General features: G+C 46.4%; 1 protein-coding gene across 1 annotated transcript; it reads right to left on the reverse strand.

The window, feature by feature from the left end:
* Positions 1-27,990, reverse strand: TGM5 (transglutaminase 5). Its single transcript, XM_058540538.1, has 13 exons — positions 27,699-27,990; positions 21,410-21,610; positions 21,065-21,310; positions 18,283-18,401; positions 15,589-15,717; positions 14,812-14,989; positions 6,562-6,700; positions 5,828-5,931; positions 5,482-5,721; positions 2,721-3,086; positions 2,109-2,269; positions 705-838; positions 1-515 (listed from the first exon to the last, which is right to left on the reverse strand). Exons 1-13 carry the CDS (start codon positions 27,988-27,990, stop codon positions 362-364), a joined length of 2,463 nt encoding a protein of 820 aa, XP_058396521.1. The 3' UTR covers positions 1-361.
* Positions 27,991-27,998: the final 8 nt, after the last annotated feature.

Consider the following 27,998-nt stretch of genomic DNA (forward strand, 5'->3'; position numbering starts at 1 on the left):
AAGTTTATTGCTACTAGGGAATTAGCCATTGCAATGACAAAATGACAGTGAGCTGCTCAGCCAATCTTCTTTTTTTGACATCTAGGAGCAGTAAGTCATGGCCAAGTCCAACCAGGGTCCTCGGACCTCTGTGTCATCTCACACTTCTGGATGGGACACCATGGAATCCCTGGGCCCTGAACAGAGTCCTGGGGAGTTGTGCAAATGGTCCAGGAGACTATCCATCGCTGGCATCTCCTCTTCTGCTCACGTCGGAGCCCTACAAAGCCTCTGTTGTGGTGCGGAATGGTATAGCTTGCATTTGAACTTGCTCCTTTTCCTGAAGCTTAAAATCTATGCACACAGCTTCTTGTCCCAGAATTTATAACCTAAAGTCTACATAGATGTTCCTGTAACCCTTGATGTCCTTAAACTTGTTGCTCCTCAGATTAGCTTGGATCTGCCTTTGGCCACTCTTGAAGGGGACAGTCTCCAGAGTGATGCTGGCTCTGTGTTGGGGTTTGAGGACTCCAATGCTGCAGCAGAGAAAGGAGAATGTCAGAAAATCGTAGGCATTATGATAACCCCAAACCCCTTTTCTACTCAGCAACCAGGTCTCTCCTTTCCTGGGGTTCTCAAAGCCTGGCCTGGGAGCCCTGTCCAGAAAGGATAGTGCCAACCCTGGGATAAGATGGGAGCGAAGGCTGAGCACTCCCAGCACTCACAGGACTCTCTGCTGTTTCTTGAAAAGACCACTTCCTTCCACAGTCAGCACACAGTCTGCAACCTCCTCCAAGAGGGGATTTGAAAATATCACCTGTACGGAGAGTGGCTGGTTCACAACAGCTGCTCCCAGAACCTAAACAGAGAAATCCAAGAGGAGAGGAAGGAGTGGAGAATGAGTCTCATTCTCCAATTCACCAAATATTTATGGAGGGTCCTGTTCCCTAGATCTGTTTCCTGTAGAGCTGGACTTCCACGGCCTGTGTTTTTCCAGCTATGGGTTAAAACCAACTTAATGGGTCGTCATTAATGGTTTTAAAAAATGAAACAGAAGAGAAGAAAATAGCGGCATACATCACACAAAATATTGTTATGTGAAACTTTTTCTTCATTTATACATGTGTGGATGTTTGTGTAAAATATTTTACACCACTCAACCCAGCGTATGGAAAAGTCTGATGAATTGGGAGTCTCCAGTGATGTTTCCTCTGCTCCAAGGATTTCATCCAATTGTGCAATAATCAAGAGCTCCCAGAGGATTCTCATGCATCGTTTGAGTGGATAGAATCTTCTTTTGGTAGTTTTTGTTTGTTTCTTCTTATTGCAATTCCACTCTATCCCTTCCCTCCCCTTTACCATAACTGGCTCATTTCTTTCCACACTGGTGTGTGAGTGAAGAGAAATGGATCATTCAGGGCTGTAGAGAGAAGGAAGTAGCCTCAGGGAACCTGGAGGCACTTTTAGTCCTAGCTAAAATGGACTCCAGTGGCTGGGCCTGCCAGACACACCCCAGCAGGGGGCACCATGCTTGCTTGGTGAGTCCAGGAGGCTGCTTGGCCTTGGGGAGACAGCGCTGAAGGGAAGCGACCCGTGAAGTCTTCCCACCTAGAGGACCATAGAACGTCAGAGCAGGAGATGTGCTCAGAGGCCATCTAGTCTAATCCTCTCATTTGACAGTTGAAGAAGCAGAAGCCCAGGGGTTTGTCCAAGGATGCACAGCCAGGAGATGGCAAATCAAACCTCAGCCGAACTCAAGCAGTCCTCCTCCCTCTACTCCCCATCCCATTTTAGCTCATATTTCCTCGTGTTGACCCTGGGGAAGGCCAACAATTAGAGGTGGCACAAAAGAGGGGTCGCTCCCTGACCTCTCTATGGCACCTACTCAAGCTCCACCCATAAGGTGCATAATGGTGCGAGGGGATGGAAACCCTAACGGTGTAAGGGGGTGGAGACCTTGCCTAGTGTTTTCACATAAACCTTACATTCCCGGTAGGGAGGCACCGGGGGTCACCAGAATAGGCAGAGGAAAGGAGGGCCTGATCTCCTGAGAAGGCTATCAAAGAGGTCCACCCCCTCCCAGCTGGATCCCAAGGAGCCCCCAGGCCACTTGCAGGGCTCTTGCCTACATCAATCATGATGCCTGGATAGGCTAAGGTGATGATCTTGTTCACCAGGATCTTCTCGGGGCTGCTCTTCTCTTCACCCAGGGCACTGATGCGGATCAGCTTGTCCGTTGACAGGTACTGGCTGTACTGGGAATAGGGAATTTTGCAGGGATAGGTCTTTGCTGGGGAAAGAACACAAGGATGAGGTGAGAGTAGCTGGGGAAATCAGCTGGGCCCGTGTTGGATCTGGGGACCCTTCTACAGAGAGGAAGGGGCCAATATGTACTGAGCCCCAGTGAAGCAGGTACTAGGTTTTCAGATGAAGAGACTGAGGTTAAGAGAGGCAAAATGGCTTGCTAAAGGTCATTCTGCTGGTAAATGTGTGAAGCTGAGGCTCTAACCAAGTTCTGAATGACTCCAAACCTCAGGCTTTCCCCACTAAACCGGGCTACTTTCCTTGAGGTAGCAAAGGAAAGGGAGGAGGAGGAATCTGTGCTGGAGGAGACACTAGGAAGACCAGTGTCACAGGGGTCCGCCCATAGAATCCTTGTTGGCTGGCTTGACCCCACTGGCATTTCCATAACCCACTCTTTGTACACAGACTGTCCCCACGCCCACACCCAGAGCCCATACCTTCTTCAGGAGAGAGTGTGATGAAGGCTGTGTCCTGCCAGAACGGGGGCAGGGGGCTGCCATCGTGCAGCAGAGACTGGGCACTCAGGTTCACTTTGAGGTCCTTGGACTTGGGTGACATGTTGAGGGTCAGCAGGACAAACCTTATGTCCTGGCCCATGTTGGGTGGGTCGAGCAGCTGGAATTTGAGGGAGACCTGGACAACATCACTGGGCCGAAGGGAAGGTGTATCCAGGCTCCGAGGGCCATCCTCGCTCAGTGACATGGGCCTAGAAAGTTGTGAAGCTGCTCGGTGGGAGTCTTGGGACCTTCCAGCCTTCAGCTTCTGAAGAGCCTTCAGAAATACCTCCCTCTCCTGGAGGGAGCCTAGGAGGGCAGAGACAGCACCAGTTGTGGGCCAGGCTGAGCAGGGGGGTAAGCCTCGCCTGAACGCCCTCCCAACGGCCCCACCAACACTGCAGGGGTGTTGAAACCCTCATTTCCAACAAACACCCCCTATCATTCATCAAGTGCTTTCTAAGTGTCAGGCTCCGCTGAGCACTTCACACCTTTCATCCTCACATCAACGGTGAGAGAGGTGTGTTATTACTATCTTTATTATTATTATTTATTTTTAGCAATGCCTATGTGAATGTGTGAATGTGGTGTCCCCAATGGAGATGGAGGAGGGCCCTCTGGACCTTCTCTTGGGTGCCATGAAGAGCCTAGAACTTTTGTTTTTTAAATCAGTAGCATTATTTTGTTTATTTTTATTATTTTCTTTTTTACATTTTGACCCCCTTCACCCATTTCTCCCACCCTCCACCCCCTGCCAATCTGTTCTCTGTATCTATGAGCTTGGTTTTTGTTTTTAGATTCCACATATAAGAGAATTTTTGTTTTTTGTCTTTGTCTAACTTATTTCACTTAGCGTCATTCCCTCGAGGTCCACCCACATTGCAGCAAATGGCAAGATTGCATTCTTTTTTCTGCAGTTAAATAATAATCCATTGTGTTTATATATACCACAATTTCTTTATCTATTCATCTATCGATGAACACTTAAGTTGCTTCCATGTCTTGGCTATTGTAAATAGTGCTGCAGTGAGCTTGGAGGTGCATATATCTTTTCAAGTTAGTGTTTTTGTTTTCTTTGGATAAGTACCCAGAAATGGACTTGCTGGATTATATGGTAGTTCTATTTTTAACTTTTTGAGGCACCTCCATACTGTTTTCCATAGTGGCTGCACCAGTTTACATTCCTACCAACAGTGCACAAGGGTTCCCTTTTCTCCACATCCTCGCCAATGGTAATAATAATATTATTATTCTATACATAGATGAGGGAAATAGGGCTCAGAGAGGCCATGTCACTTGCCCAAGTCACACAGCTTGCAAGAGGCAGAGTCCAGGTGGAAACCAAATCTGCCCAACTTGAAAATCTGTGCTCATGACCCCTAGACGCTATCCCCACAGGGAAGACGAAGGCCCACAAATGCAGAAGAATAAGCCTCTTAAAGACAACAGGGCATGGTGTGATTTCCTGTCCCAGAACCAATTATTGGTCTGGTGTAGATTAATTCCTGGAAATTTAGAAACCGAGAAACCACAGTGAAAAAAGGAGAAAATTCAGGCAAGCTGAGTTCCCAGAGCAGCCCAGCTTCAGTCCTGGGGAGGCGCTGTGGCCAGGATGTGCAAGAACACTCACCATGCTTCCCTAATAATCCCAGCAGCTGCCTTCACTGAGCACTTACTATCCCCAGGGCCTGGCCCCACAACCTCCCAGGCAGAGGCCACTTTTGTCTCCTTGCTCTGGGGGCCATTCTGGGCCTGGTTCCAGGCAGAAGGAGATCTTGAGGCATTGGCTTCAGTAAGAGTATGCCCAGGGAGATGTGAATCAGAATTAGCTCATCTGTGGTCTGCTTTACTCCCAGATCCTGTCAGGCTGGATGGGAGGAGACAGGATACTGCCTGACTGAGCAGCACGCTCAGGCTCAGATTCTGGGGCTTCTCTGTGTTGGCCCCGAAGGCCACAGAGACAAACCACACACACCCACTCACCAGCACTCCCAGCAACTGCTCAGCTACCCTCCCTCCCCACCCCACCACATCCCTGATCCTGCCCCTCATCCTGCTTCTGGCCTTCGTGGACTGGATATTTTTGCCTGGCTCCCTGGTGGTTGAACCTGGTGGTTGGTCTTTCTCAATTTCCAACAATTAGTCCACACTTGACTAACTTAGCTGCCCCTTTGCCTCTGATAGCTTGGGTCAGAAGCCCCTGACAGGTCTCCCACCTCTCAGAACCATCCTCTGCAGGGGGTGGGTGTGGGAGTGAACATTTGGCCTTACATTAGCCTCCATGCTGGCTGGTGGTCTCGCCTGTCTCCAAACACTCAATAAAACACAGTTAATTAAACAATAAGTGAAATACAATTAATTAAATTAATTAATAGGAGATTTTACTCAATCCCCAGCCATCTTCTGGGGAGGCTGATTTTTTGGGAAGGCAGGGGTAAGGAATTCATATACTGTTGTTAGGATGCCTGTCAATGTGAACATCTTGAGAAAGGCGCTTGCTGGCCTGTGAGGTGTGCGGTGGTGGTGGGCATGAGGAAGTGAGGCAATGGGACACCCCAACGGGGACCTTAAAACTGAATGGCAAGGAGACAGTAGACCTGGGTCGTGCCCCAAAGAGGGCTGCCCCAGCTGGCTGGGAGGTTCTCTGGAGTAGGGGGTGGTGCCCACAGGACTTGGACTCTGAGGGGACCTGGCTTAGTCGTACCTTCTCTGTACTTGTAGTTCTCAGTGATGTCATCCCGCTCATCACTCTGGATGCTCTTGGTGCTGATAAAATTGCCAACAGAATTTGTGTCCTGGTGAAGTTTCTGCTCCATCCCTCCATAGACAAGCCAGGACATGCAGTCAGCATTCACCATGGAAAAGGCAAAGGCTGTGTCGTAGTTCAGATCCACCTCTCCCTCTTTGATGGCTCTGACGGAGGCGGGGCCGCAGCAGTAAAGGCCTGAAGGAGAACGGAAGAGCCACGATGGGCCATAGCTGCAGGGTCAGACAGGCATAGGGGTGCTTTCTGTGGGAGTCGGTTCTGCCTTTCTTCTGAAGAGCCTCACCATTGCTTGTCTCCTGAGGCGTGGCATCCAGCACCTGCCAGCCTCCGTATCCGGGAGGGACGTCTTTTCGGGCCATCCAGCACTCATTCCAGACATGGAAATTCCTGAAGGAGAAGCCAGAGGAGTCAGTGTCAGATGAAGCTAAGGGAGAGTTTGTAGTGCTTGTATTCTTTCTGGAGCAAGGCAGGGGATGATGAACGGACTGCTAGATAGAAAGACAGACTTAGTGCACCCCAGGCCTTCAAACCTCTGTGGGTGAGTGGTGACAGCTCTTCCTCCTGTGAGCCTCAATTTGCCCAGGAAAGGGCTTTCCTCTGTTTGTGAATAACGAGCGAAGGCTTCCAGAGCCAACTGAAGTTAAAAATCCTTCCCTCTCTCTCAGAAAGGTCCTTGTGGCTGCTCCTTGTGCACACTGCTGACTCGCAGAGGCAGTCATGGTCTTTGTGTCTGGAGTTGAGACTTCAGGCCCTCCTGCAGGCAGAGCCACAGGCTGAGTATTACATGAAAGAGGTGACAAAAAGGAAAACCTCACTCAGGGCAGAGAGCTGGTGATGTGAGAGTTTTAAACTCAAAATTGTTTTTGTGTTCAGCTGTGGCCCAGCCTTAGCATTGGGGGTATGGAACCCTGGGGCTGGTAAAAGTGGGAGGGCATGACAGGGCAACAGGCTCATGGGCACAGTCCTGCCTCCTCCTTGCCTCCTCCCCTAGAAAGAGACTGAGAGGTTGTCTCTCACCAGACAGTGTCCTTCCTCTTATTCTCCAAAATCCTGCCTGTGTTGTCATAATACTCATCTATGATCAGGTTTCCATCTGTGTCATGGCCAGAGTCAAAGTTGGTGATCACGCGGGTCGGGATCCCCAGGCACCTCATCACTGCAGAAAGAGCAGAAAAATCTCCTGTGATCTGTGGATTCAGGAAATCTGTGAATTCCTGGACTTAGGGCCCTGGGCCCAGGGAAGTCATTCAACTGGCACCTACAGGATCAAGCAGGAGCTGTCTGGGGCACTGGGATGGTGACATTGCCAACCTCCCTCCCCACCTTCCTGAGCTCTTCTCTCTGGGGCTCACGGAAGAGACTCTGAGCAGAGGTTAGGCTGCTAGCTGCTCAGACAAGCACTGCCAAGGCCAACAGAAGGTCTAAGAAGGTCGTGGGTCCCCTGCTTGTGTCAGCAGGGCAGGACAGGGATGCCTGACTCAGTGGCCTGAGTCAGTGGCCTGACTTGGTGTCACTTTTCTCCTGACCATAAATCTCCATCTTCAAACCAAACAGCTCAAATTTTTTCTTTCCTGTGGTAAGGATTGTTGGCTGAGACCATCAGATTCTTAGGCAAAGAATTGCCTAAGAATTGGATTCCTTCTTTTCATGGGTCTCAGAAGCTTCTCAAGGAAAGCATCACTGGTCAAGGCAGAAAGGGAAGGAAACCGTGTAACAAAAACTCAGAAAAGTGAGAGTTTGTACTTGGTAGAGAAAATCTGGAAAGAAGGTCGGATGTTGTCTTTATTCCTGAGGGGGCATCTCTTCCCTTTGCCAGCCAGCTTCTCTTCTTTGTCTCCTGCCGTATTTCCCCATTCTGCTCTCTTTTAAGTACAGCCATATCCCCCAGTCCATCCCACCCCAATGCCCTGGGGATCTCTGTCCCCTCAAGTCCAGCATCGGCAGCCCACCCAATTCAACAACAACAACAATAACAATAATAATAATAGTGCCTACCAGCCAGGGATGTTGCTATGTGCTTTACATACATTCTCCTCAGGACAACTCTACACAGAAGCTGCTGGTATTATCCCCATTTTAAAGATGAAGAATCAGAGGCTAAGAAAAAGTTTGCTACCTTGAGCAAAGTCACACAGCTAGGAAGCAGCAGAGCTTTCACTCAAATCCTGGTTTCATTAGCATTGGCTAGCTTAGCCAGCCAAATCCTGGCTGTTGGTACTAAATTCTGAGCCCAGCTCCCAGAATTACGCACACAGTTCAGCTTTCTAGTATTCTCACCTTATTATACATCCCAAGCATTTTCCTATGTTATCAAATATTTGCCAAAAGCAAGATTTCTAGTGGTAGTTATTTTTAGATATTTAGTTGGTTTCCAGTTTTTTCCCTGTTGTAAATAATGCTGTGATGAACATCTTTGTAGATCAATCTTTTTTTCCCCCTTGGGATAGATTCCAAGAGATAAAATGACTGAGTCAAAAATATAGATATTTCTAAGAGTTCTTCACTACTGTCATTTTAAAAAATGTTTATAACTTTTAGTTTAAACACTTGTTTATATTAAACATTTAAATGCTTATTGATTTTAGTTTAGGTGCCTTCTTATACTTTGGCACAAAGCCTCTCCAGGCCAGGGTGGGAACACGTCCCTGGATGCAGCCCAGGACAGGGAGGAGAGGAGCCCAGTGGGGAACCTGGAGCTCTCCCTGGAGCAGCAGGTCTGCACAAGGCCAAGTAATGAGGGCAGGGAGTGAGAAAAGCTAACAAGTGAGTTCTAGGTGGTGACACAGGACAGCCTCAGAGGGGAGGGTGAAGGTTGGAAAAGCTGCCACTGAAGGAACACGAGACAGGAGTGAGGCAAGAACATTCAGGTGACTCAGGAGCATGATGTGGGCACATTTATGTTAAGATTACAGTCAGGAGGGCGGATAATATGTTAATAAGAGAATGTGCCAAGGAATGGTGGGCAGGGAGAGCAGGGAGCAAGCCTCTGTTCTTCATCCTGATTGATGAATTCATAAACAGCCACTTAAAGTGTCAGTGGTGGTGTCAGCTTCTGCTTAACATGGCTGGATGAGCATTTTTCCACCTGAACATAGGTCATTGGTCTCATGGCACTCTGAAGTTCCCTACTACATGTGGCTTGTAATGATTTATGAGTCTGTCCTCCTGAGGTCAGAGATTGTGTGATATTCATATTTATCATTACACAGCCATTAACAATCCAGGGCCAGACTATTTTGCAGATACTTGGTGCATCTTTCCCAGATGGGTGAATGAATGTCTTGTGAATCCTTTTGCCCATTCCAGTGATTTCTGACTTCAGCACAGCACTGTCAGAATGGCTGTGTGCTATGTGATAGGTACCAAGCTTGACTGTCAGTAGAACATATGTTTGAGAGGTAAGGGATTTGCACTGGTATGTTCTCACTCTTTCCTCATCACGGCTTGTGAGAGGCCTGGGATGGGGGACAACAGCCTGTCACAGTGAAGCAACAGAGGGACAAGAATGGTTTCTTACGTAGGAAATGAGGCCAAGGCTCAATATCACACTAAGGGAGCTAACAGCTCTCAGATATCCACAAAGTCAGAGTTTGGCACCATGCTTGGCACCTACGATGATGAGGATGCTGTCAACTGGCAAGGAAGATTGGGAAGACCGAAAGACAGCAAGTTCAGTTGGGGGTGTGTGTAGTGACAGCAAGGCCCATGCGTGTTTCCTGGGGTCTTGCTCCCTCTGTCCTGCTTGCTATGTTCTCCCACAAAGAGCTCATCCTGTCTTGTAGCTTCATCTCTCACTTCTGTGCCCCCCACTCCTGAATTTGAATCTTGACCCTGTATAGAGACCTTGCTGTCACTACACACACCCCCAACTCAACTTGCTGTCTTTCAGTCTTCCCAATCTTCCTTTCCAGTTGACAGCATCCTCATCATCGTAGGTGCCAAGCATGGTGCCAAACTCTGCACAGGCATGATCTCACTTAATCCTTTCCACAACCTTGTGCTTATCCCAACTTGAAAGAGCAGAAACCTGAGGTTTAGAGAGGTTGAGGTCAAGTGGCAGAAAGAGGAGAGCCAGGGCAGGATTTAAACCTGTGTTTCTCTGATCTCAAAGCGTCCTCATGCTTTTAATCACTAGCCACACCACTGCAGCACCACTAGACATTCCAGCAACACCTTGTTCTCAATGCACCTTCCTGTGACGTTTTTGCTGCCTACTTCATGCCACACTAATCTCCCTTCTTGTGCTCTCACTTAATCTCTATCACCTATGCCACACATTTTATCACTGGATGAAGCTCTCTATGATCTCATATATTTGTGTTATCTTGTCAGCCAGATTACAAATTCCCCTAGAGTAGGGCTCACATCAGATACTTTTCTTGCATTTCTTCATTCCTAGCACAGTGCTGGGCACAGAGGAGATGTTCATTAAATTCGTGTTGAAGTGAGTTGTCTTGAACCTGTGAACAAGGTTTCTGCAGACTATCAGTCCTGACGACTCACAGTTTGACATGAGACTAAAGTGACTCTTTCGTGGATAATTTTGTGGGAGCTGAGTCTCTGATAAAAGAGAAACCCATATGGGGCGTGTGTGTTTGTGTGTGCGCACACATGCACGCACACTCATACAGTGATACTTGGACAAAGGTGGACAAGTTCTCGGTGTCAGGAAAGGACTACAAAGTTCCCAAGGTATATTACACCGCCTACACTCCCAGCATGAATGACTGTTTCTCTTCATTCAGCCATTCAGCATTCATTCAGTGACAAGTGTCAAACTTCTGTGATGAACCAGGCAGTGAGTTAGATGCATAAACGAAAATGAAAGACATTCCCGCCCTTGAGGAGCGCAGCTTCACTCTGACTAGTGGTGGACACCATCCTGATGGTCTATTAAAACACGGAGTCTGTTTCAAAACTGGCCGTGAAGGCTTCTCCTCAGCTCTTCCTCCTCCCCCGCCTCCCTGCCTCCCCATGTGGAAATGTGGCTCCAATTTTGTAAGAGATATCAGTGAAAAGTTAGAGTTTAGTTTATGGAAATTCATTTGGTTAGCTTTGCTGCCACACTTCCTTGGCTCATACTAAAGAATACAGTCAAAGCTCCAGCTAATAGTCAAAGTTATTGCATTTAAATGTGATGATAAATGCCATGAAATGAGCCACATGATTAATTTAACCTTAAACATTTCAAAGAATAAAGGAAGGAAATAAATTTAAAAAGTGGTAGAAAGAATGGGGAACTGAAGTTTGGGGGATAGCTAGAAACAGCTTTTGAACAAGACTCAGCCAGACCTCTGGAGCCCAAGAGGCAGAGGTTAAAACAGTATCAGACTAATTATAACAGCTAATACTTATGTAAAACTAACCACGTGCCAGGCATATTTCTAAGTGCTGGCCACATATCAACTCACAACTCTAGGAGGGAACATTCCACGCAATTTCATAAATCAGTGGAGAATAACGCTAGATTTGTGCTTAAGCCAGGGCATTGCACAAAGGAGAGTTTGGACTGAGATCTAAAGAAAGGTTGAGACAAAATAACGCACCAGGGCCTTGGCTGAGGTTTCTTCTTTGAGAGCTAAGGGCTCAGTAAAAACAAGGAGGACAAGAGTTCTTGTATTGAAATGACGGTAATGAGGTACTTTACAGAGGCCACTGTACAACTGAGTGAGAAGAAGTCTTAGATGACATCTAACGAGGGATGTTCAAAAAAGTGTTAAGCAGAGGACCCTACATGCAAGCCAAATCCTAAGTGGTGATCCAATATATAAAAGACATACAAGTGGGGTAGTTTTGGGTGAACATAAGGTCCAGCCCCAAGCTCTCAGCCTCCTCATCTCCCACGCCATTTTCCACCATGGATCCTGGGCCCAGGGCCCTACTTTACAGAAGAGGGGATCATGTTCCATAGACTTGCTCACAGTCACAAGTTGGTGTCTTCCAGTCCTCAGCCCAAGTCATTGCTGCCCCCATCCCCATCCCATGCAGCTGTGGGCATGGGATGCCCAGAACAGACCAGGCACATTCCCAGGATGCCTGGCTTTTCTTTTTTTTTTAAACAACTTTATTGAGATATAATTCACATACCATAAAATTCACCCTTTAAAGTATACAATTCAGTCGTTTATAGTATATTCCCAGGTTGTACAACAATCCCCGCTATCTAATCACAGAACATTTTCGTCACCTCAGAAAGTAACTCCCTGCCCACAGGCAGTCACTTCCCATTCCCCTCTCAGCCCCAGGCCTAGGCAACCACTAATCTAGTTTCTGTTTCTATGAATTTGCCTATTCTGGGCATTTCACATGTATGGAATCATACAATAAGTGGCTTTTTGACACCTGGCTTTGGGGAGAATTGTCAGTCAACAGAACGTCACTGTCCACTCTGTTCCCTTGTTATAGTGCAAAGCATCCTGGCTAGTTCACAGATCTCAGCCAAGGGCTGAGGGCCTGACCTCGTCACAAGGAGTGCACGGCCAGAACAGGGAGAGCCCGGTGACCGAGAGCTGTGGGGCAGCAGGCCCTGAGCACAGGAAGGGTAGGCCAGGGATTTCTCTGAAATTCCCAAAGTCACAGCCAATTAAATGGATATCAAGGAACTAGCACATCCAAAAAAGTATAACCATATCTTTGACGCACACAAAGTCTCCTTTTTGTGATTTTTCTTTAGGAAGTTGAAGTCAATAGATTGTCATTAAAAAAGGCAATACTGAGAGGCAGAGCTGCAGAGGGGAGAATGCACTTCCGAGTCAGATAAGAGTCTCTTGAAGCCTCAGTTTTCTCATCTGTAAAATGATGGCAATGGTGTCTACTTTGCAGGTGGTTGTGAGGATTAGAAAGAGTGAAGGTGCCCAGTGTATGCCTAAAGCACAAGGGATGCTGGGTAAATGGCAGCTGCTAGCAATGATCATGCAGCAGTATAGCCTAGTGGTTAGAGCATGCCAGACCTGCATGTAAGACTGGCCCTACCACTCAGTTTCCTCATCTGTAAAATAGAGATGATGATAGACCTACCTCATAAGATTGTTTGGGGCATCAAACAAGGTGGTTCCAGCTATTACGTACTGAACACTCCCTGTAGCCAGGCACTATTCGAAGCACTCTCCGTGTATGAACTCACTCACTCCTTTCCATAACTCTGTGAGGTAGGTGCTAGTACTTTCCTCATCACATGTCTGAGGAAACTGAGTCACAAGTTAACTGACTTGGCCAAGGTTATTCAGCCCATTAATGGTAATGCTGGTATTTGAACACAAGTGGTCTACCTCCAGAGTCCACCTGCCTCACCATTACTCCAGGATGTCAAGGTTCTAGCACAGAACCTGGCACCAAAGAAGTCCCCAGTAAACATCAGCTATTGTGATTGTTAAATAATAACAATAATAATTTTTAAAAACATGCTTTGGCAGCTGCATTGAGTTAAGCAGTTTGACTAAATCCTTAACTTTCAGGAGGATTGAGGCTGGGTCTTACCCATCTTTGTATCCAAGATTACTAAAAGCACAGTGCCTAGCATAGAATAAGGGTTCAGTAAGTGTTGTTGGTGAATGAACAAGTTTTTCAAACTGATATTCCTATTAATATACAACACGGTGGCCCTTTGGCAGAAGGCTGGTTCTGACGGAGCTGCAGGTGGACTGGACCATGTTGACGCACTTTGCCCAAGCCTTTCCTTCCCAGGTCACTAAAGGGCCTGAGTCTCATAAACATTTTAATTGGTCTGCTCTCATTACATAATCTCCATTCACTGACTCCACCTCTCTCATCACCCAGTTCCAGATGGCTACACCCAAATCCCTGACCCTCTCCCTCTACACACACCCCTGGCCCATTACACTATAGGTTTTTCCATGCACAAGAAGTTTCCCTTTCTATCGTGCACAAGGTTGATCCATTCTCTGTCTGTCAGTCTTGCGCCTGCTCCCCGGATGACTCAGACATCCCAGTTCACCCAAATCTCCATGACTCTGAGTATCAAAGCTGTTGAATTCCTCATTTCTTATCCCTGGGCAATCAAAGCATCCAACCTAAGATAGGGCTCTGCAGCTGCAGAGGAGGAGTAGCTCAGGACTTCCTCCTCACCAACCCCTGTGAAGTCATCCTCTGTGGGTATTGACACAAACCTCCTTGTGCCCTTGGACAGAGGCCTGGCACTTGCTACTCAGCAGCCTGGGGCTCTCTAGTCTTCCCCAAGAGCCCAGAGACGGGCCCAGCACACACATACACATAATCTGCACCAGGCTTTGTCACACAGGGAATTCTACACAAAAGGCCTGAGCCCTGAATAAAAACAAGTTGTGGGCAGATCTGGCCTCCCTGGATTAGACTGGAGAGTCTTGTGAGTGAAAGCTGTACTTGGTCTCTTTCCCTGGCTAACAAGAATAATAACTTCCTGAGTGTGACCCAAGTCAGGTATACAGATATGCGTGCCAAGAGGCTGAGAGCTGGCCTACGCATGGACGCAGGGTGGGGGTGAGGGCCAGGAGCAAGTTTGGCCCTGGGTGAGGCAGAAGGCCTCTTCCTGCTCCCTCTAGTATGTGGCTCATTTCCAGGTATCAGTTCCCTTAAGATCCCATCTCCCCTCCCACTCTGCCTCCTCCTTCTGCTTGCTCCTTTCGCCATCTGCAAATCAACTTCGATTTGCCTTTTCTCCATACATATTTTTTAGCTTTTCTTCTACTAATGTAGCATCCACTCCCTATCTGAAAAGCCAATCCCTCATTTCCCCCCATCTCCTAACTCCTTGGCCTTAGTCAGGCCTCCAGGCCCACTGAACATGTGACAACTCGAAATTCAAGGTCATTTTACTTTGGCTGCCATCTTGCTCTGGCCCCATCACCCATACCACCACTCAGATGCACATTTCCCTCCCATGTGCACATCTTCATTAAGACCATTCTCTGTGCTCAGAAAGGGCACTAATCAGTTTGTAAGTTTTCTAATTACTTGGCCCCGCATCTCATTCCTATCTTGGACCAGACAGTTTCCAGCCAGGCTCTTAGGAATATTCTGTTAGGTTGTCTGATCTCAGAAGAAGGAAAGGGTGCCAGGTCCTGGCAAGTGTGTGATTTCTATCTCAGAACCATCCTCTGAAATAAGCCCAGAGATGTGAAGCCTGATAAGACATTTTTCCTAGACAGGGCTTCCTTCCAAATGTTCCTTGGTGGGAACTGTGTGACAAGACTGGGACAAGAATGGTTCAGAGGGATAATACCTGAGCCATTACACTTTTGGGTCTTTCCACAGGGCCCTTGCACTCCCTACCTGTGCACATGACAGCGGCAAAGACCCAGCACTGCCCGTAGCGCACTGGCTGACAGCCTGTGGCGTGCCACTGTTTCAGGATGGCCACGCTGCCAGTCCATTCCGCAGGGTTGATGCCATCCAAGTAATTCTCACTCCAATTTCCATTGAGCACCCCATTGTCATCGTTGCTGTTGATCTGAAGAGAAGCCACATATAGGAGCATTAGAAGCATCCTTTTCCTCAATGAGATGTGCTGTGTGGGCTGCAAGGCCCATGGGCCTAAGACACAGAGGAGTCTTTGATCCCATTTTACCTGGGAACTTCAAGAACTGCTGGGGAAGGGGTGGTGGTGGGAAGCCGGCTAGTCTGACTTGTGCTTCACTAGTAATTAGTTTATTATTCTATTTCTACCCACTCCTAAACCCCTGCATCTCCCCATCCCCTGCAAAGCTAGAGCTTGACTCTGAGAGCTTTTAAAAATACTTCAGAGCAAAGGAAATTTAGAAACAAGACCATTTTCCAAACCAGAGCTAGTCTCAGCCTTTTCCAAAACATGCAATTTGGAATTAATAGAGGTGATGGCCCGGACCCAGCTATTTCAGAGCTCAGGTGAGAAAACCTGTTACCCACGTTCTTTTATCAGTCTCATCCCAAATCACTTTACCAGAGAGCCCCTATCTCTCAACTCCTCATTCCCCCATTGCAGGAGGCAAGGTGAGTGGGCAGGGCTCCCCCTGCACAGCTTCCTCCCTCCCTGGACACACCCTGTGTGGGCAGAGCCAGACCCAACCTCACCATGGCGCACACCACTCTGCTGATGTAGACAGGGCTTCCTCGCAGAGCACAGTCTGTGGCTGGGTCAATCTGGAAGTGCAGGCTCTTGTCTAGCAGCTCCAGGCAGATGTCTATGATATTCTCTTCAAACTGCAAGGGGAGACGCAGGGAGGCAAGGTAGCCACGCGTGGCACCCATGTAGATATGGAAAGAAATACGTGACTCACCCCACCCAGCTCTCCAATGGAGTGTGTTTGTGGCACATAACCCCATTTGGAATGTGAGTGTATTCAGTAGTGCAGCCCTGAACTGCCTCCCAGGCAGGTGCTGGGTCTCAAACCTCTGGGGTCATAACTCACCCTGTTTGTATGTGCTGCAAGTCCCGGAGTTTTTTCCAAAGTCTGACTGGCTGAAAAGTCTATTTCTCCCTCTTCTCCCCTCAAGCCCCATGCTCCTGGAGCCCATGGGATGTTCTTGCTAAAACCACGTTGCCTCATCTTCCACCCCCATCTGCTGACCCAGCTCATCACTGACAGCTACTGCTGAGGTGATGGCGCCCACTTGCCATGGCGCCCATGATTCAGGGGGGCTCTGGACTGACTGATAGCATGCGAGTTGTGGAAACTTCCCACTCAAGGCAGGCTGACCCTTGGTCCTTCCAGTTTGGCGTGAACGCCACTTCCTCTGAGGCCTTCCTTGAGCCCAAGCTTGGTTTAGCTCCATAGCCCTGGCTATGTCTCTCTTCTCATCAGACTCGGTTGTAATGATGTAACCAAGTTCTGTCTTCCCTGGCTGAGTGTATTCTCTGTCTCTCTCCAGCTCTTCTTGCAACTCTACACCCCAGACCTGGCACAGTGCCCAGCACATAGTTGGGACTCCTTGCATCTTTGCTGAATGAGAGTAAACGAATGCATTTATTCCTACATAACAGTGGGCAATAAACAGGATTAGGAGGCCTTTCTGATCCATCTTCCCCAGGGGACAGTTTAGTCAGGTCACTTTTCTGCTGTAGAATGTTCAAAGGTCCCTATGGCCCACAGACTCAAAGCTCTAACCTCTTCTACAAGGCGCATAAGACCCTCCCTGATCTGGCCCCCTTCTGCCTCTCCAGCCTCATGTCTCAATACCCACTGCCTCACCATTTTTGCTCCAGCAACACCAGATTCCTTATAACTCCCTCAGCAAGCCAAACCATTTCTCACCTTTGTGTCTTTGCTCATGCTTCCTTCTGCCTGGGATATTTCCCCCACCTTCCTTCACTTGGCAAACTCAGGTCAAGTATCTCCTCTTCCAGGAAGCTTCCCTGACAGGCCCATGCCAACCAAGTGCTCTTCCTTCTGGGATCCCCAAACACCCTCGCCTGTCTCTCAATCTTCACATATCCCACTGCATGATAAGTGGCCTTGTATGTCTGAGTCCCCACTACACTGTGGGCTCAGGGACAGTGCTTTATTCATGTTCATATCTCTAGCACCTAGCACCCTGCTTGGAGCCAAGCAGGCATTCACTATACGCTCAGTGAATAAGAGAGGCTGAAAGGGAGGGACCCAGGGCTCAGAGAGCAGCAACCTCTCACTTCCATTTCTCACAGAGGACAGCAAGCTTCTGTCTGGGGCTCTCCAGGAACCCCATCTGCCCATGCTGAGTGAGGAGTTGGGGATGTCAGTTGGGGCCAGTTGAGGCTGCCATGTCTCCTCTTGATTATAGCCACCCTGGGGACCTGGGCTGCACTGAGGCCATGTGTGTTGGAGTTCTATTTGGGCAAGTCCAAGAAAGGAACCCATATCAACCCGATACAAGGCTCCACGAGCACCCCCAGGATTTCCCAGCTGACACCCCTTCTGAGCAGCCATCGCTGGTCCTCTCCCCTGACAATATTCCTGGTACTGAGGCTTAGTCTCGAGAACCCTCTTCCCTGGCCTGGTGCTGGAGCTCCTGGGACGCCTGCTGTAGGCTGAGCTTCAAGGGGGAGGCAGGCTTTTAGTAAGGCAGGAGTTGCGGAGCATTGAGATTAATACGATGCTATTTTTACAAATAAAATCACATGTTTCATAATATGTGTAGGAAACAAAGTGTAAAGGAACATACACCACGCTGGTGACGGTGCTTAGGATGACCTTCACATTCTAGGTGTTCATTTTTGTAACGTTTCTTTGTAAAGTTTTTAAAACAACCATGTATTACTTTCATAATGAAAAAGATATATAATCAAAACAAACAAATAAAGAGGCAATAGTGATGGGCAGGGAGGTGCATTGCCGCTCATCAGCCCTGAGACGTTCAAGGATAAGTTTTCCTCAGGTGACAGGACTGATTGTAGGGTCTGTGGCCTGGGGCGGTGAGGAAGAAATGAAGGAATGGCAAACGGGGCCCCACTGGAAACAGTTTAACAAACAAAAACATAGGCACCATCCTTGCGGTTGTCACTGTAGTCCCTTCATCTCCACCCTCAGACTCATGGAATTCCTGGGTGGGTGCCTTTGGCTGCCCTTCCCTTTCTGATCCTGTTGTCCAAATCAGACATGATCAATAAAGAACACCTTCCAGCTTTCCATGGCTGCTCCTCTAGGGCCCTAGGGTCGCATCTCACATCTTCCTGGTGCCGTTTAGCTACAATTTGTCAGCAGTACGAGGGGCACCCTCTCACTCTGCCCCCGCTCCCCTCTCCCCATGAGCCCAGGGCCTCGACGGGCCATAAGCAGGGCTGAGACACACCTGTCCGTAATTCCAGGGGCACGGGCGGATCCAGTTCTTGTTCCCTTGGTAGATGAAGCCGTAATCATTCACGACATACTCCTGCCTCTGGGGCTCACTGTCCAAGTAGACAGCGTCCCCTAGGAATCAAAATAGGAGGACACAAAGCAGAAAAGTCATCTCGCCCTTTCTGCCCCATTCCCAACCCCAGAAGGCACAGTCCCACGGAAACCAAGCCCTGGGGAGAGCACCGGGTGACACCAAGAGGGGCAGGAGAGGGGGGTCTTGGAGAGACACACCTTCCACCATGCCCCCACAACAGCCACAGGCTCAAAAGGCACAGGAGGTGGAAGAGCAAAAATCCACCTTTGGTGGAATTTCTTGGTTTCAAAGCACATATATGTCCTAGCCCCATTTTAAGCTTGAGGAAACAGATTCAGAGTGATAAGTAACTTTCCCTATTCACACGTTAAGAACAGAGTGAAATTTGAACACAGAGGCCACGTGTCTCCATATTCTGTGCTCTATCTGCTATATTCAAATAATTCTGGTTGGAAAAGAGCAAATCGGAACTTTAGAGGTTGGCGTTGACCTCATCATTCCTTTTATAGGAATTTAATCTAAGGAAACTTTTTGGAAGGTGCACAAAGATTTAGATACCAAGTTGTTCATCTGAGGGCTGTTTATAGCACCGAAAAGCTGGAAACAACCTAAACGCCCTGTTCTTAGGCACTGGTTAAATAGTCTTCAGAGCAACTTCACCACAGAATTCTCTACACTATTGAGCTAAGGGAGCAAAATTGCATACATAGACATAGAACTGTACACGCATAGATGTAGAAATCTACTTGTGATATATTAAGTTTAAATAGGTTACATAACAATGTGTGCAGCATGAATTGACTTTTGTTAAAAATATACATACATATATGAACAGAGGATTTTTGAAGGCTATTCTAAAAGGTGTTAATAGTAATTGTTTTTTCCTTCTTCTTCTTTTTGCCTGTTGGTATTGTCTAGATTTTCTGAAATAAAATTGTGTTTTATGATATAAAAAATTATCTTTTTAAAGTTAAGAACGAACAAACAAAAAGCCATGGGGGTAGGTGTCCTCTTTGCAGTGTCCTGGAACTGTCTGGAAGCCCTGCCTGACCCTGAGGTGAAGCTGCCCTCCTCCTTTCTTCAGAGGCAGCCTCAGACACAGCCTGAGGGGTCGCTGGTGGAGGAGGACTTCTTGCTGAGATGCATTATATTGAGGTTTTGGACCAGCGTGGTGAGAGCTGCAGGTTCATGGTTGAAACCACACACATCCCTCCTTACAGACCAGGCCAGCAGTGGCCTGAGCTCCAAGGTGGGGCTCCCCAGCCAATATCCTGGACATGGTGATAGGGCAGATGCTGATTCTGACTTCAGCCCCTACTGATCCCTAGCCCCCATATCTGGTCTCCCTGGGACCTGGGTGGGGCACAAGCCTCAAAAGAGAAGGCCCCACAGATATCACTTTCCTCCCCACAGCTTAGGGGGGCCCTCAGTTCAAGTCTGAACCGCACAGTCTGGGAGGCCAGGAATGGTGTGTGTGTGTGTGTTTGTGTGTGTAAGAGAGATACAGAGAGAGACAGAGACAGACAGACAACTGTTCTTGATCGCGTGGCAGGGCCTCTTCACTTGGCTGATGAGTACGAGTTCTGAGCCATTCAGTGACAGGGCGGTGGGAGGTGGTTAGAGATGTTAGAACCCAGCCAAGGTTCTGGGATCTGGCAGGACCCAGTAGGCCCTCTTGGGATAAGTTTGGGGGAGAAGGAAGATTGAGAGGGACGAAGGAAAGGGGGACGTCCTCTAAGTCAGAAGTAAGACTGTTGAGTCTGGCCTCTGCCTCAAAGCCCCCATCAGATCCAGTCTCTGCTATCAACTCTTCCTGCCCTTCCTCCCACTCTCTCCTCCTGGCTTGTCCTTCATTCTGCCCACACCTTGTCTGTATGTCCATGTAATTATCCCTGCCCCAGGTAGATTTAGAGGATGGGAATTGTGGGACAGGTGGTGCTGGGATATTCCCTGTAGGTTTGTTTGTCTAAGACAAAAGCTGGAAATAACCAAAATGCCCATAAGTAGGGGACTAGCTAAATATATTTGGGGTATCCAAACAGTGGAATAATTGTAGCTGTTAAAAAAAATGTATTGATAGGAAAATATATCCAAAGTTGAATTGTTAACTGAAAAAAACAAGTTATAGCATGCTATAGATTATATAATCCCATTTGTGGTATGATTGTATAGTCACACACATATACATATATGCATAAATACATATTTGATTAAGCATGGAACATTTTTGTAAGGCTACACGTGAAAATGTTAACAGGATTTCCTTTGGAGGATGGAACTTGGAGATTGAGGTAAGGTTTTACTTCACTTTATGCTTCTCTTTTTTTTTTTTTTGGTTTTACCTTTTACTTCATTCCACAAATATTCAATGCAATGTACTTATTCTTATAAGGAAGAAATTAGAGTTAACTTAAAATTGTATGATAAAAGTAGATGTTAACTGTGGTCAAACTTAATTATAATAGTTTTCTTTTTAAGTATAGATGACTTGGCTTATAATTTAAAAATTCTAAATAAGTAAATAAATAGCAAGTTCTCCCTGCCCTGCTTGTTGCTGGTTGGGAGTGGGTGCTGAGTGCATGGGATTGGGAGGTTTACAGGTGGCCAGGGAACAGGGATCTAGAAATCCTTGAGCATGGTTCTTTGTGGCACTGACAAAGGGGCAGAGACGAGGGACCCTCACATGGGCACCCCGCCTTACCTGGGCACCAGGGATTGAAGAGCAGGATGAACTCCCCGAGCTGGTAGGCCACGACAGACCCCTGGAAGGAGTCAATGTGAACCTTCAAGAGATATCGACCTATGGCCGCTGAGGGAGGGGCGCACAGGCTCACCTCCAGGGAGGTGGCCCCGTTGGTTTCCAGCGAGGCTATCCAGGGGCTGGACTCACGACGACCTGCCAGGCTGAATATAGCCCGAGTCCCCTTGGCCAGGTCTGGCAGCGGTCCTGAGAGGGAAGCAGAGCTGAGGCCCTCTGTGGTGACCTCTTAGCCCCCGAGAATAACCCCCAACATGCGCAAGCACACACAACAGCCGGGGTCCTCACCAGTCTCAACCACGAAGATGATGTTGTCCAGGCCTGGCTGGAAGCCCCGGTTCCTGAAGTACAGAGTGATGTTGAAGGCCTGGCCCCGGCGAACGAGGAGGCGCTCAGAGCTGATTTCCTCTGTGTGGTGTTGCACATTGTTCCAGGAGCTCTGGAGGTCTATGAAGGCCACCTCCAGCTCTGCGACAGGGCAGCCAGGGGCTGACAAAAGGGCAGGGTTGTGGAGCCTGGTCCAGTCCTGTCAACCACTCATTAGTTGTGCAAACTTGAGAAAGAGACTTAGCCTCTCTGAGCCTCAGTTTCCAAGTTGGTAAAATAGAATCCATAATACCAGCCTTACAGGGTTGGTATGAGGATTAAATGAGGCTCCATGCATGCGAGTGCCTCTTTCTTACTTCTCTCCTCTTTTCTCTCCCTGCTCCTCTAACCCTCTATCTCCTTCTCCCTTATGGCCTCCTGGAGGTACATGGTTTTCTACCTCTGTACAACTCCTTTTGTAGGCCTGGCCAAGTCTGATTACTCCTTGCAGCCTAACATGTCTCCAGATTCACCCCAGCATCCACTTTCTTGGGCTCGAGTTAACAGTTTCACTTGCCCCTGTACTAGCCTCCAGATCTGGGTGCAAGTCCCTGGGTTAGCTGCCCCTGGGTACTATCCCGGATTAACTGCTATGCTTTTAGCAATTTGCTGGCTCTGACTACCATGCCGTGTGGCCAATGCCCTGGGAGCTGGGATGCTTAGGACAGTCAAAGAAAGGTCCACCCCCAGCCTTCTGGAGCTTCTGCTAAAATCGATTGACCTCACTGTTCTCCAAGTGTGCATCCCTGACATGGGCTCCGTTCCTGACTTCTCCATCTTTGACCATGGTCCTAGCATGGTCCCCAGGTACCTGGGCTCACAACTTTTAATCACAGTTGGTTCACCTACCTCCTTCTCAGTCTATACCCATTCGTGTGTCATCAAGTCCCTTCGCTCCTTCCATTAAAACATCTCTGGTATCCGTCTGTCCCTTTTCACGTTTACTTAATTCTGATCTCCTCACTTCACACCTAGTGACTATAACAGCCTCCAGCAGATCTCCTGCTTACTGTCTCTCCTCACCACCCACCCCTTAACCCAGCACAAGAATATCTTTCCTCAAGACAATTTGATCATGCCATATTTTTGCTTTAAAAGTTCTGAGATACCCTGCAGCCCACCATACAAAAGACACACTCCTTAACCTGACACCTATTACCCTCCATATCTGGCCTTAACTTACACTTGCATTCTCACTTCTCACTGCTCCTAGCATGAACCCTCTCCTCTAGCCAATCTGTCCCAAAGCAAATTATAGCCCTACCTATGGATGTATTTTGATCCTGCTGTAGCCCCCAACTCAGAATGCTTCCTCACTATCTAACCAAATTCCACCTGTCCTCCAAGGTTTGTTTATGACCCAACTCTTTCATGAAGCCTACTCCAGTTGGCCCACCTTTTTTCCCATCTCCCATTGAATACAGCATTTAACTTCATCACTCATAGGGAACTTTAAGTGCTTAATTGAGTTAATATCATGCTCATTTGTTCATTTATTTCAACAAACTGTTACTGAGAGCCTACTAATTTCAGCTTCATCATGAGATGTTCAGATATTTTTGTAGTTACTTTTTTATTTGTCTGTCTTCTACCACTAGATGTAAGCCAATGACGATAGAGACGTAGCTGTTTTGTCTCAGCTATATCTATATTTTAAGAAATATGAACCAAAGCATTGGACAAAATCCAACACCTTTTCATAATAAAATACTCAACAAATAAATTGTCCTTAAGAATAGAAGGCAACTTCCTCAACTTGATAAAGGGTGTCTATGAAAATTCCACAGCTAAAACCATACTTAATAGTGAAAGACTAGTTGCTTTCCCTCTAAGATCAGGAAAAAGACAAGGTTGTCCACTCTTTCCCCATCTATTCAGCATTATACTGGAGGTTCTAGCTGGTATACATCAGAAAGAAGAAGTAAAGTTATCTCTATTTACATACGACATGATCTTGAATGTAGAAAATCTTAACAAATCCATACACAATTAGAACTAGTAAACAAGTTCAGCAAGGTTGTAGAATACAATATAAATATAAAAAACTAATTGTAGTTCTATACACTTGCAATGAATAATCTGAAAATAAAATTAAGAAAACAATTTCACTTGAAATAGCATCAAAAAGAATGAAATATTTAGCAAAATAACAAACTGAACAAAATAAAGTTTAACAAAAGTGCAAAACTTGCACCACAAAAAAACTCTCAAAATATCATTGAAAGAAATTAAGGAAGACCTAAATAAATGGAAAAACATCCCATGTTCATGGATTAGAAGACTTAATATCATTTAGATGACAAATTGATCTACAAATTCAACACAATTTCTGTGAAAATCCCACCTGCCATTTTACATAAATCGACAAGCAGATCCTAATATTCATATGGAAATACAAGGGATTCAGAATAGCAAATAATTTATAAAAATAAAAACAAGATTAGAGGGTCCATACTTCCCTATTTTGAAGTTTACTATAAAGCTACAGTAGTCAAGGCAATGCGGTACTGGCATAAGCATAGACATACAGATAAATGCAACAGAACTGAGAATCTACAAATAAATGCTCACATTTACAGTCAGTCGACTTTTGACAGGGGTGCCAAAGACAATTCAATGGGGAAAGAATACTCTTTTCAACAAATGATACTGGGATAGCTGGATAGCCATAACTGGAAGCAAAAGAATAAAGTTGGACCCCTACCTCACACCCTATACAATAATTAACTCAAAATCAACCAAAGACTTAAACTTAAGAGTTAAAACTACAAAACTTTTAGAAGAAAATAAGGGTAAATCTTCATGATCTTAGACTAAGGAACGGTTTCTTAGATATGACAACACAATCAGAAGCAACGGGAGAAAAAAAAACCTTACAAATTGAACTTCATCAAAATTAACAACTTTTTGCTTCAAGGACCCCATCAATGAGGTGAAAAGAAAACTCACAGAATGGAAGAAAATATTTGTAAATCATATATCTGATAAGGAATTTGTATCAAGAATATATAAAGAATTTGTACAACTCAACAATAAAAAAAAATAACCCAAATAAAAAATGGGCAACTGGGGGCTGGCCCGGTGGTGCAAGCGGTTGGGTGCGTGCACTCCGCTGTGGCGGCCCGGGGTTCGCTGGTTCGGATCCCGGGCGCGCACCGACGCACTGCTTGGTAAGCCATGCTGTGGCGGCGTCACATATAAAGTGGAGGAAGATGGGCACCGATGTTAGCCCAGGGCCGGCTTCCTCAGCAAAAAAAAGAGGAGGATTGGTGGATGTTAGCTCAGGGCTGATCTCGTCACAAAAAAAAAAAAAAAATGGGCAACTGATCTGAATAGATATTTCTCCAAAGAAGATATGGAAAAGGCCAATAAGCACGTGAAAAGATGTTCAACATCATTAGTCATTAGGGAAATGCAAATAAGATACCACTTCTGGGATGGTTATAATAAGAAAGAGAGAAAATAACAAATGTTATTAAGGATGTGGAGAAATTGGAACCCTCACGCTGGTGAGAATGTAAAACGATGCAGCCGCTTTGGAAAACAGTGTGGAAGTTCCTCAAAATGTTAAATGTAGAGTTACCATATGATCCAGCAACTCCACTTCTAGGTGTATACCCAAGAGATTGAAAACATATGTTCACACAAAATCTGTACATGAATTTTGATAGCAGCATTATTCATAATAGTCAAAAATGAAAAAATCCAAATGTCCGTAAACTGATTAATGGATAAATAAATGTGGTATATCCATAAAATGGAATATTATTCAGCCATAAAAAGGAATGCCAAGGGGCTGGCCTAGTGGTGTAGTGGTTAAGTTCACATGTTCTGCTTCGGTGGCCCAGGGTTTGCCAGTTCAGATCCTGGGCATGGACCTACTCACCACTCGTCAAGCCATGCTGAGGTGGCATCCCACATAGAAGAGCTACAACTCTACAACTATGATATACAACCATGTCTTGGGGCTTTGGGGAGAAAAAAGAAAAAGAGGAAGATTGGCAACAGATGTTAGCACAGGGCCAATCTTCCTCAAAAAAGAAAAAAGTTAGCTTTAAAAAAAAAGGGAATGCTGAATATACTATAAGATGGATGAAACTTGAAAACATTATGCTAAGTGAAATAAGACAGACACAAAAGGCCAAGTATTATATGATTCAATTTATATTAAATATATAAATAAGCAAATCCATAGAGACAGAAAGTAGATTAGGGTTTGCCAGGAGCTTGGAGTCGGCGGGAATGGAGTGTAACTGCTAATGGGTATGGGGTTTCTTATAAAAGAACCCCAGCACATTGCAGGTACTAAAAAATGTTTCCTAGGTTGAATAGAGTTCTCTGTCTTTTGCATAATAACCTGTACTCATTTCAGATTTTAGATTTAACCAACACCTTATTGAGGGCTTGTCTATTATGTGCTGGGTGCTATCCTAGGCCTCTAGGACAGTTATCTCATTGAATCCTCACCACAATGTTGGAGGGATGAAATGTCACGTCATTCACACTTGGAGATGAGAAAAGCAAGGTTCAGGTAGATTAAATGTCTTGCGTAAGGTTGAACCTAGGGTTACTGGCCTAAATCCTGTGCTTTTTCCATTACCCATCAGCTGCCACCCATTGCTGGCCTTCACTCATGTTCAGAAAGGACGCCTGACCCACTGCCAGCTGGGAAAGCACTTGCCTTTTTCCTGGTAGTGGAAGAAGAAGCTACCCCTTTTGGAAGCCAATTGACTAGACACAGATTTTTTACTGGCCCCAATTCAGGCTGGGAACGTGACCCAGACTACTCAGCAGGTGTGGCAGCATCTGGCTGACAGCAAGCACTGGCCAAATCTCATCCTCTGGATACATTATGGGTCAAGTTAATCTCTGCCTATAACACAGGGATATCCTTCAGCCCAGACACCAGATATTCAAATAGGAAATACATTTAATATTGGGCATATTTGTTCTCTTTGATGTGAGAGGAGAAGGGGGTGAAATAATCAGAGAGGTATAAAGGAAATTACAGGAAAAACTTTATAAATAATTGATCTCAGTATCTACCCCAGAGAGACTCTCCCACATGAGCACAAAGAAGCATAGATAAGAATGTACACTGCAACATTGCCTGTATAATTGAAAAATGGGAAACAACCTAAATGCCCATTAATAGGGGACTTGATAAATAAATTACCGTACTTATACCCATACTATGGAATACTATGAAAAGTGGAAAATATTAAGGTAGATTTATAGGTACTGACTGGCATGGATAGAGCTCCAAGACATATTGTTGAGTGAAAAAAATCAAGTTCTAGAAAAATATGTATAGTGTGATGATACCATATGTATCCTGCCCCACCCCCAAAACAGCCACACATGCTACTCCCATGTATTACATTGAGGATATATACATATACACACACACACACATATATATAGGTATATAAATGTGTAGACAAAAGACTAATAATGATGGTTTCTTTGGAGATGATGCTGGGTTGGGAGTGGCAGTCAGAGGACTGTAGCTTTATCCTTAATTATTGTTTTATTTTACTCCAACTATGTATTCATATATTTCTTGTGTAATTAAAAATTATGAAAACTTAAACACAAAAAATAGTAAAAGAAGGGGCAGCTGTTACATCTGTAGAGCTTTTAGCTCATTCTTATAAATGGTTTCAACTAACCATTTACTCTTCATAGCAGCTCTTTCTAGAGAGAGGGAGTTGATATAGAGAGAAGAGTGGTGGTGGGAAGATTAGCTAAGATAAGGAACAGACCCTCTGAAGTGGGGGAAGAAGAGAAGATATGAAGATTTAGAGAATTTTAGAGCTGGAAGACAACTTCAAGATTGTCTGGTCCAGCCCTCCTCATTTTTCAGGCATGGGGGCTGAGAACTAAGAAGTGACTTGTTCAATGTCAAAGGGTCAGCTAGTGGCAGATAAGACAGGAACCCTGACCCCCGAATCCCTGGCCCCGCCCTATGCCACTGGGCTATGGAAGCAGGCACGTCAGCACACAGCTATTTGGCTGTTTACCTGCTGGCCGTCACCTTGTCTCCTGGTTCTCATGCTACCAACAAATGTTGAGGTTTCTGGAGTTTCTACTCTTTCTTCCTCTGTTCTTTACTTACTCCTTTCTTTCTCTGAATCCACCCTCCGCTTGACTTCCCATAGTCTCTCTGTCATCCTTGTCCTTGCTCCAGCAGCCCCTGGGCCTTGCTTACCTTGCGCCATGGGAGCTGCCTCTGGATTCCAGACTGTTCCCCACAGAACAGCTTCAGGAAACTCGTCCTGGAGTGTCTGCTTCCCCTTCCATCCCCAAGACTCCAGGAGATACTGAAGGCAGGGCAGCTGCTGCCTTGCCACTTGCTTACTGAGCAGATCACAACTGGTTTTCTCACTTGCCCTCAGGTTTTTCTTGGCGGTGTTGCTTGGCTTAGAGGAAGTATGAAGGCCAATGAACTCTCGGGGCCTTGTGCCATGTGGGCCTTTGATAGCTCTTGGGCAATGGGGCATTCCCTGGC

This window comes from Diceros bicornis, chromosome 5 (genome assembly GCF_020826845.1).
Source record: "Diceros bicornis minor isolate mBicDic1 chromosome 5, mDicBic1.mat.cur, whole genome shotgun sequence".
Lineage (NCBI taxonomy): Eukaryota > Metazoa > Chordata > Mammalia > Perissodactyla > Rhinocerotidae > Diceros > Diceros bicornis.